This window comes from Alnus glutinosa, chromosome 3 (assembly GCF_958979055.1).
Source record: "Alnus glutinosa chromosome 3, dhAlnGlut1.1, whole genome shotgun sequence".
Lineage (NCBI taxonomy): Eukaryota > Viridiplantae > Streptophyta > Magnoliopsida > Fagales > Betulaceae > Alnus > Alnus glutinosa.
Genome location: NC_084888.1, coordinates 28,836,521 through 28,846,960, shown reverse-complemented (window position 1 = coordinate 28,846,960; position 10,440 = coordinate 28,836,521). Strand labels below are relative to the sequence as shown.

At 36.3% G+C, this 10,440-nt stretch overlaps 1 protein-coding gene across 1 annotated transcript; it reads left to right on the top strand.

Moving 5' to 3' along the window:
• Positions 1 to 2,611: 2,611 nt before the first annotated feature.
• Positions 2,612 to 7,196, top strand: LOC133862364 (oxoglutarate-dependent flavonoid 7-O-demethylase 1-like). Its single transcript, XM_062298149.1, has 4 exons — positions 2,612 to 2,916; positions 5,432 to 5,682; positions 6,030 to 6,354; positions 6,750 to 7,196. Exons 1-4 carry the CDS (start codon positions 2,668 to 2,670, stop codon positions 6,987 to 6,989), a joined length of 1,065 nt encoding a protein of 354 aa, XP_062154133.1. The 5' UTR covers positions 2,612 to 2,667; the 3' UTR covers positions 6,990 to 7,196.
• Positions 7,197 to 10,440: the final 3,244 nt, after the last annotated feature.

The window sequence follows — 10,440 nt, the reverse complement described above, 5'->3', positions numbered from 1 at the left end:
CATGATATAATAATAAAATCTCTTAATTTCTTTATGAAAATTTATTATGCTATGTTATCTTTAGGGGTAATTACATTTTCCCCCTATCAACTACCAGCCATTGTCAACATGCCCCCGTGAACTGACACCTCGACCAAAAGAGAGCATTCAACTACTAACTTTACATACTTTGCCCCCATCGTCAGGGAATCCCGTTAACTTAGACAGAATATTCTATTTTTGGGTGTTAATTTTGGTTTAAAGACTAAAATGCCCTCCAACAATAATTAATAAAAAAAATATTAAAATGAATATGTTTAAAAAAGTTGAGGGCATTTATGTCATTTTTGAATTTGAGTTAGGGTATTTAAGTCTTTTTACGAATTAAACTGACGGAAGGGGGCAAAGTATGTAAAGTTGGTAGTTGGATGCTCTTTTTTGGTCGAGGTGTCAGTTCATGGAGCCATGTTGACAATGGCTGGTAGTTAATGGGAGAAAAAAGTAATTACCCCTTATCTTTATGTTTACATTAATAATTGTGTTTACATGAAATAATTTTTATAAGAAAATTTAAATCCCTAGAATTATTTCATATCACTCAACTTGGGATGGGTACAACCCTTGACTTTTATGGAAGTTTTAAATGAAAGGCCATATATTTTAGGAAAATCTATTTTTGGAAAGTTCTCAATTATTTTATTGAAGGTAAGTTTCCAATTATGGAAATTTTTGAATAAAGAAAGTTATTATGTTATGAAAACCTTCACATACGTATTCCTAACAAGTTTCATGAGAAGTAACGGAAAGAGAAATGATTTATTATGTCAAGGACGTTTGTGGAGGATGTTATTTTGGCTCCAGATATTCATAGATGTATGAGCTCGGTACCAGTTCTCAAGATGGAAGCGCAACCGCTGAAGGACGTTGATAATGCGGTAATTCATCTCTATGTCATGCTATGTGCTCTTCGATTAATTAGGTGACGGGCAGGTTTGCGGATCGCTTTCATGGTCACAAGGACCGTGCAACCCTAGTATACAAGGCGTAATCGTGTACATAGGCCATAAAATGAGGAATTTTATTTATGAGCAAATATTTATATGATTTAAGTAAAATAATGGATTTATATTTTATATCTTCCCGAGATTTAAAGAGTGAGAGTATTACAAGTACAATTTTAAAGAAAATGAATTTAGTTCAACCATATTATGGTTGAGGGTTTTCTTATTGAGCATTTATCGCTCACCCTTATTTTGTTTTTGTTTTCAGGATATGAGCAAAGTGACTTAGGCGGTCGGAATAGGAATATAGGATGTCAATAGGATTATTCCATGAAATCACCATAATGAGTGCACTAGCACAAAACTTATGTTTTCATTAGGTTTTTATTTATGTTGTCAAACATAAATGTTATTTAAGATAATCGTTTCCGCAATTATTGAGGTTTTAAATTAAAACTAGGGTTAAATGCATTTTTAGAACCTGAGTTTTGAAAACTTTATTTTTTGGTACTTGAATTTCAATTCGCATCACAGATGATACTTTCATTTTGGGAAAAGGCCAAATTAGTACTTCAGTCAAGTTTTCCGTCCAAAAACTAACGGCCCGCCACGTCACTGTCACTTAGCATCACTAAGAACACGACACCTATCCCTTCCAACATGTCAACACCCACGTAATTGGCATTACAGACTTGGTCTTGCGCGTGGGCTATAAGGGTACGTACATAAAGAAAAAGAAAGGCGGCTTTTTGAATGCTTTAGAAAATGAACTACGCAAACAAGATGGATGGTTGGATAAAGCCACGCGCCATGTGATTACAAACACGACTGTGATTGAACAAAACCCAAGTTTACATTGGTCCATGTCAATGATGTCTTTTTTTTTTGTTTGCTGTGTTCATTTAATTTGTCGTTGTTGGATTTGAAAGATAGATCCAATTGCTATGTAATTTGAGCAATCTCACAAAAAGGGGGTCTAGGGCTCACTTGTCCTAAAAAATTTAGGTAGTCTCGCATAAAGGGGGTTTGAGACTTGCCAGTATCGAGCAGTTTGAGGTATGAAGCTTGCGTATCGGGGATGAAAGGCTCATACCCCGGCCCTCTCTCGTTAAGGCTATTTAAATTGACTGCAATATTAATGCAATCGGCGAGTAGTCAATTAATTAATCCCGATCCTGAATTCAATCTTTATCTCCGATCGATGTAATTAGGTCTAAAATGATATGGGTTGGTAATAGATGGGGCCGGGTGGTTGGGATGCATGTTAGCCCATTTGTAATGAGTGGGTTAGTACGTTCATTAATCCGGTGACCGATGTTAGGATTAGTTTTCTTTTGTAATTTGGGTATACAGATTCCCAAGAACAAGCTAGTTAATAAGAATTCATCAAATTAAATATAATTTTCATTTCCGTTCAACCATCTACATCGGTTCGATATACGCACATTAGAAAAGTACATTACATGCATCCAGCCACGTGCAGCGTGCTGCCGTGCAGGTTAATTTATGTGCAACTTGTCTTCTTCAATATATTCAAACTCAATTATTGACCTACTAATTTCAAGGGCACGTGGCGTAGACTTAGACATCCATCTTAATGATGTATTATACATAAATAAAGGGGTTTGGGGATCGGAGGAGTATGATCAGTATTGGGTTATTGGAGTTTATTTGGGAAATATAATTAATGGCAGTGGCACCAAAGAGCCTTGAATGGTCTCTACCTGTTCCCAGTGTTCAAGAGCTAGCGATCCGAGGGCTACACACTGTGCCACCTAGATACGTTAGAGATGACATGGACATCATCATCACCGTTCCCTCCGAACCTTCACTTCGTGTACCCTTGATTGATATGACCAAGCTGGTCAACCCAGACTCTCAAGAACAAGAGATTCAAAGGCTTCACTCTGCATGCAAAGAATGGGGTCTGTTTCAGGTAATACAGTTAATTAATTAAGAGCATTAGAAGCATGTACGTTTGTTCATTTGAGGTTTTTTGTACTTCATAAGCTAATGAATTCAAGCTTTTTCTATCGATCAAAATTCCATTTTTCTTAAACTTTTTATGGTCAAAGTCACTTGTATCTTTAATTAGCTCTTAAATTTATAACCAATTTTAGAGAATATCAAGCACTAGATCGATCTCAAATTAAAAGATCTCTTCATTTGAAGTTCTCCATATATAAGCACGTTCCTTCTTATTATAAGTATTAAGGACTCGTTTGGTAAAACTTTTTAAATGGTGTTTTATGCTTTTTAATTAATTATAATACGCATGACATAAGGATGAAAGTAATTTTATGTGTTTTGAAGTTATTTTTGCTTTTTAGCTAAAACACAAAAGCTTGTCATAAAAAATGTTGCAAAACAACTATTTTTTATCATGATTTTAAACAGAGTAATGTTACATACTATACCTTCATTCCATTAGGCTAATGTAAGAGTATTTATCAGCTCTTAGATTATTATTAATTTTAACAAAGGTTGATCTAAGGGTTGATGAACACGTATTGCCACCTAAACCTAGTGGGCCAGAAGTATATGTAGCAATATTACTCTTGTAAACATCTAAAATTTAACCTTGATGCAGTTCATACACTTGTTTGAATGAAATTAAAGGCATCTTCGATCATGTGAACAGCTTTTCACACGTGCACATATATTAATCTAAAAATAATAATAATTCTTATTGCAATTGAGTTGACAAATTACAAAATATAAGATTGCGGCGTAATTCAGCAGCTCAACGTCTCCCACTGGTGAGAGGCCTTCCTCTGGCCGCGTGTGGCTCTCATGCGCCACCAGAGGTGGCTCCTACTCCCCTCCCCTCATCCGAGTCTCTGTTGTTGGTTATGTTCTTGTTTTTATGTTGTTGTTATGTTTTGTTTTGGGTTTTTTTGTTGTAATTTCTTTCTGTTTATCTTCGTATCGGTGTTTGAGTTCTTAAGACTCTTTATACGTCATGTACCACCTTAACTGGTGGTCTTGATTTTTGGCATCCGTGTCATGAATCACAGAACCCACATTTTCGGAAGCATTGCCCTCGTATACTTTCGTTCATAGTTTAAATTTTGAGTTATCCAACTTTTTTTTTTTTTTTTTCATTCCGGTTGTAATTCTGTTTTTATGTATTCTATTAAAAAAAAAAAAACCATGAACAAAGTGTTATAATGTCTGAATTGACAACATTAATTCAACCACCGTAATGCATGATGTCAATGTGTATGGATAGATGGAAGAAAATCTTGGCGAAAACATGATGCACAGAGAAGTCAAGTTTGTGTTCTGCTATTTTAATTAATATGTTATTGGTTATTGCTAGCTTTGAAATTTCCTTGTCAACAAGTGCGGCGCCCACCTGCTTAAGGCAATCCGGGATACCACGGTGGGAGGCGTACTTGCTTGGGGCTAGTAAACTTTAGAACTAATAATTTTTTACATGATTTATAAATTCAACATAAATTCTACACAAAATTATCATATTAGAATTGAAGGTCTAACACGTATAATTAAATAGGTCAGATTATGATTGACCTATATAGTCTTATACTTATACCTGAACATGACTCGAATTCAACACAAAATTAGCAAATTATGATTTAAGAGTTATACACGTTTAATTAAATGGATCGAGTTAGGATTGACCTATATAGTTTTACTTATATCCTTGTCCTCTCTCTACATGTGAAAACTACCCAAATTACGAAGAATTCAAGCCACCAAATTTGAAGGATCCCGATCTTAATACAACACGACACCACATAAAGATAAGTACCGACATTTATTTGTTTATTTTCATTTAGAATTGATCTATGGCCATTGCTTTTCTATCTTTTAAGGCTTAATTATTAATGAACGTGAACAGGGAGAAAGACTTGCGATTGGATTAGTACTTGACTAATTTTGAAGAAAAGTCAAGATCTTGTTTCCGTGTAATAATTGCAAACGACATGGAAAAACATGTGTTTCCATCATTTTGGAGTTCATGTTTAAAAACGGTTTTCAAAAAGCTACTTTAATTCAAGTATTCAACTCAAACATCAACGGATTCAAAAACAATATTATGGACCTGCCTCATTAGTATAGAAAATAGTTAAGATAAGCTCACTTTGTTTATTAGATTCAGCCTGATTTACCTTGAGCTCAACCAAAAATTAGGCTTGGCCCCTCATATATCGATCTTTCGAAGAGAAATCGTGGTTCCGTCCCGGATCACTGGGACATGCATTCTTTGTGCAATAAACAACACAGGATTTCGACACATATATATTACACATTTTAGTTGGAAATGAATATCCTAATTATTCAATCCAAAAACATCAAATGTTTATGTACTATACGTGTATTAATAGATCGATCATATGTAATGCGCTTAAAAAAATCACACATACTAATCATTGCTACATCAAACATGTTCCTATATATAGTTTGTTTATCCCTTAATCTTGCAGATAATAAACCATGGAGTTTCTGATGAATCGCTAAGCAACATGAAAGAGCAAGTTCAAGGTTTTTTTGACCTTCCTTTGCAAGAGAAGAAACGCTGGGCACAAAAACCAGGAAGTCTTGAAGGTTATGGCCAGGCATTTGTAACTTCAGAGGAACAAAAGCTAGAGTGGAATGACATGATCTTCCTCAAAAATATTCGTTCCCTCCAAGACAGAAATTTGAATTTCTGGCCAGAAAACCCCCCGGAATTCAGGTAAATTCTGACCACTAAGCAAGAAGTTTGACCAGTTGATGATCATATCTATATATATATATATATATATATATATATATATATATATATATATATATATATATATATATATATATTCGTTTTAGAGCTTAATGGTAGTGTGATTGGAAGTAGGATTTCGACACATAAATGTTACGCATTGACTTCAATTTATTCTTCTCTTTTTTGTCAGAAAAGTTCATAAATAGAATCATCATTTTAGAATGCTAATATTTTTTCTTATGTTTTTCATTTGGAGAAAGTACTCAAAACAATATTTATCTTTGCTGTCTGATATATAATTTTTCAATTAATTGTGTGTGTGTTAGGAAATCATTGGAGACTTATTCTGAAGATATGAGTAGGCTTGCGGTTTCTATTACGAGGTTCATAGCAATGGGACTTGGTGTAGAAGCTCAACAGTACTCTGAAACTTACAGAGAAGGAGTGTACAATATGAGGATAAATTGCTATCCTCCTTGTCCCGAGCCTGAGAGGGTTTCTGGGCTTAATCCACACACTGACATCAATGGGATAACTCTCTTACTTGAGTGTGGAGACATGGCAGGACTGCAGGTTCTCAAAGATGGCCATTGGGTTTTTGTTGAACCCATCAATGGTGCTTTAGTTGTAAATCTTGGCCATGTCATGGAGGTACTGTACGTATTTCTCCACATCTCCATATTTAAAGAAGAAAGAGCGTTTACGTACATTTGGCTTAGTAAATTTATGCTCTATTTTAGTTTAAAAAAAAAAAAAAAAATCATTGTTTTCTATTTTAGTGGTTGATATTTAAAGTCGCAGTTCGATCTTTTTAAAGTTGTAGATTTTTAAAAATGCAGTCGTGGCACGAATCGAAATTTTTTGCATGTTTTTCAAACCGTCATTCCTTACAAACGCACTTCCAAACAAAATATTTTCCGTGATTTTATTTAGAGACATGTGTTTAGCTTGCGGAATCACAGATTCACACGGCCAAACGCACTAAAGGTTGCATTAGATAAGGCACAAATGCATTGACATATGCAAGGGAATACATGATAATGCAGATAATGAGCAATGGGATTTACAAAGCTCCAGATCACAGAGCAGTGGCGAACAAATCAAAGCAAAGGCTGTCAATAGCTACCTTCTGCAATCCCAACTCGTCCGTCGATATTGGACCAGCTGAGAAGCTCATCAAGTCAGGAAGCCCACCTCTGTTCAGAACCCTTAAAATTGAAGAGTATCTTCAGCACTTTTACAATCGGAAGCTTGAAGTTTCATTCATTGATAGCTTGAAAATCTAGTGTGACGCAGATTGGTTTACAAGCAGACTAGTCGGAGGAAAAAAAAAAAATCATATCTTCCAACATCAAATGGCGTCAAAGTTGTTTTGACTTAAGGCTCTATATAAACCTAATAATGATGGCCTTCCTTAACTGCCAACTATGTAGTGTTATCACTTACAGTTTTCTATCAATAAAAATACTCCACAGAGAGTTTTTTTTTTTAAAGATTATGGAAGAGTTGTGGTTCTTGTGATTATTTTTGTCTTTACGATCCATTATACCATGCATGCTGCATCAGTTGGTATCAGAACCAATTACCTTCCTGCCATGGCGTGAAAAGGATGGAAAGGAGGAAACATATGTGTAAGCCTTGGGGTTGTGCACAAGTGCATGTGATGAAGCAACACGTGAGAAACAACTGACGATATGGTTGCAACGCATGGATGAGTAGTTTGAACCGATTGAGGATCGATTTGAGCAATTTGAAGAACAAGTTGGTGCACAACTCAGAGCACTATCCAAGCAAATTTGCCACCATGGGTTTTGCTAGTCATCGCCGTCAACCAAATCCGCGTTCTATGGATGAGGACGATGATTCTGTCAATAAAGAGGCGCGATTTCAATAGAAAGAGGTAAGACATGATGCACGGGGTCAACTGCACAATGCTTTGACTGTTGTTAATTAAGAAGCCTTAAATCCATTAACTCTAAAATACGACGATCACGATCCTCAAAGTTAAATTAAGTTTTGTTCAAGACCGTTAAATGTGAAGAGTATATACAATTGGAAGCTTGAAGTTTCATTCCTTGATAGCCTGAAAATCTAGTGCCTGATGGTAGAGGTCCTGTTCTTGTATAAAACTGTTTCCTATATGTTTGGCATTCGGTACATGCAATTTCAATTTGAATTTTATATCTTGAGGAACTTTAGAGAAAGAAAAGAACAGTTAAACCTGTTTGCTGCCTAATTATTTGTAAATTCTGCCTCCAATAGGGCTTGGTTCTGATGGGTTCATGAACATTTCAACTATTGGGCTCGCTTGCTCAAGCGCGTAGATCCTATCGCTCCTTTCTCATTAACTACCAGGATTGATTATAATTTAATAAAAAAAAATTGCACCCAATCCAGGATCCAATTGAATTAAGCTATGTGCCATGTGATTAAAAACAAGATTGTGGTTATCAGAATTATGATTGCATACAGAGTATTTGCATAACGGAGAGATCGAATTGGTTTCAATCTTTGTTGAATTGTATTAAAAGTATAAAGCTTTACAAAGATGTCTATATACATACACGTTCTGCAGTAAAAGAAATATAGCAGAAAGTAACTATAGTTCAGTTAACTAAGTAAGTTAACATCTAACTAGATACAAATAACTGGCATAACAGAAAAACAGCTCGTTCTACACATGATTGACACATCAAATTCATTTTACACGTGTTATTTAATACCCCCCTCAAGATGAACAATGTATGTTAAGGATGTTCATCTTGGATAAGAGCAAGTGAAAAGCATCAGAATCAAGAGCGTTAGTAAATAAATCTGCTAGCTGATTAGAAGAAAAAACATGAATCGGACTAAGTCAAGTTGGATTTTTTCTCGCACAACATGGCAGTCAATCTCAATGTGCTTAGTTCTCTCGTGATAAACTGGATTAGCAGCTATGTGCAAGGCTGCTTTACCGTCACAAAACAATAGAGCAGCTTGAGGATGAGGGATCTGAAAATCATGAAGAAGATGGAACAACCATGTCAACTCACAATGAGACTTGGAACGATATTCGGCCTCAGCAGAAGATCGGGAAACCATAGGTTGTTTCTTGGACTTCCAAGAAATCAATGAATCACCCATAAAGATGCAAAAACCAAAAATAGAATGGCGGGTGTAAGGGCAACCAGCCCAATCTGAATCACAAAAAGCCTTCAAATGGCAAGTAGAAGAAGCTGGAAAGAATAGACCTTGACCAGGAGCTACTTTAAGGTAACGAAGAATACGAATAGCAGCATCCATATGTGACTTTCACTACAAAAAAAGGGCATTTATGGACGGTTTTTTTTAGACGGTTTCTAAAACCGTCTAGAAAACAAAATTTGCAGACGGTTTTTTCAAAACCGTCTGTAAAAAATTTATTATGGACGGTTTGATTAAATCGTCCATAAAATTACAGACGGTTTTAACTAAACCGTCTGGAAATTTTCATTTCCAGACGGATTTATAAAAACCGTCTATAAATTTTTAAACGGTTTTTTTCTAAACCGTCTGTAAATATTATTTCCAGACGGTTTAGTTAAAACCGTCTGAAATTTTATAGACGGTTTTTACCAAACCGTCTGGAATTTTTTTTTCACATGCCATGTCATCGATCCGCGTGATACCCCTCATTTCACCAAATCCATCCGATTTCTTTCTTAACCAAAATACAACCGTCCGATTAAAACCTTCACGCACACTAGCTGTATTGAAATCCTTCACGCACACTGTATTCTTAAAACCATCGATCTCTTCTCTCTCTCTCTCTCTCTCTCTCTCTCTCTCTCTCTCTCTCTCTCTCTCTCTCTCTCTCTCATTCTTCTTCTTCCTCCGGCCCATTAAACCCTCCATCTGCGTCTATCCCTGTCTTCACGCTACCTCCCTCAGAAATCCCCTCAATCACGCCTTTGCCATAAATCTGCATATCATCTCCCCTACGTACTGCGGCCATTTACAAAGTTGAAATTGTTGCCCAAATCACGCGAAGAAACATCCTCGTTTATGAAGGAAAGATCGTTGCGTCCGCCTAGCACACCATAAATACCCGGAGTCACGCCTCTGCCATCAAAGCGATTAGGGATCGGTATATTTTCTCCCCTAATTACTGCGTCTATTACAGAGTCGAATGGGTTGCCCATATCACAAGAATAATCATCCTCATTTCTGAAAGAGAGATCGGTGCATAGGTTTCTGGCCGATCTGGCGAGGCCGTTGGGGTTTCTGGCCAGATCCGACCGAAACCTGCTCTGGGTTGTTTTGGGTTGGTATATTTTTTGGTTGATTTGTGAAAGGGGGGGTGTTTAGCCGTGGCTGTAGTTGTTGGGTTGTGCAATGAGGGAGCTAGGAGATATGGTGCAGCTGAACCGAAGAAGCTTGATTCTCTGATGAATTTTCCGATGGATTTCCCGGTAGAACGCCCGTAGAAGCTTAAGCTTTGACCACTGGACAAACTAAAAATATAACAAATAACAAATAATTTTTTTTTAAAAAAAAATAATAATAAATTGTGGACGGTTTTGGGCAAAACCGTCCATAATTTTTCTGGACGGTTTTGCCCAAACCGTCTAGAACTGGTTCTGGATGGTTTCGGCAAAACCGTCTAGAATTACGGACGGTTTGGCCCAAACCGTCCAAAAATTTATTTAACGACGTTATATTCTAGATGGTTTTAAACCGTCCAAAAAAAACCGTCTGGAATTGATTCCAGGCGGTTTT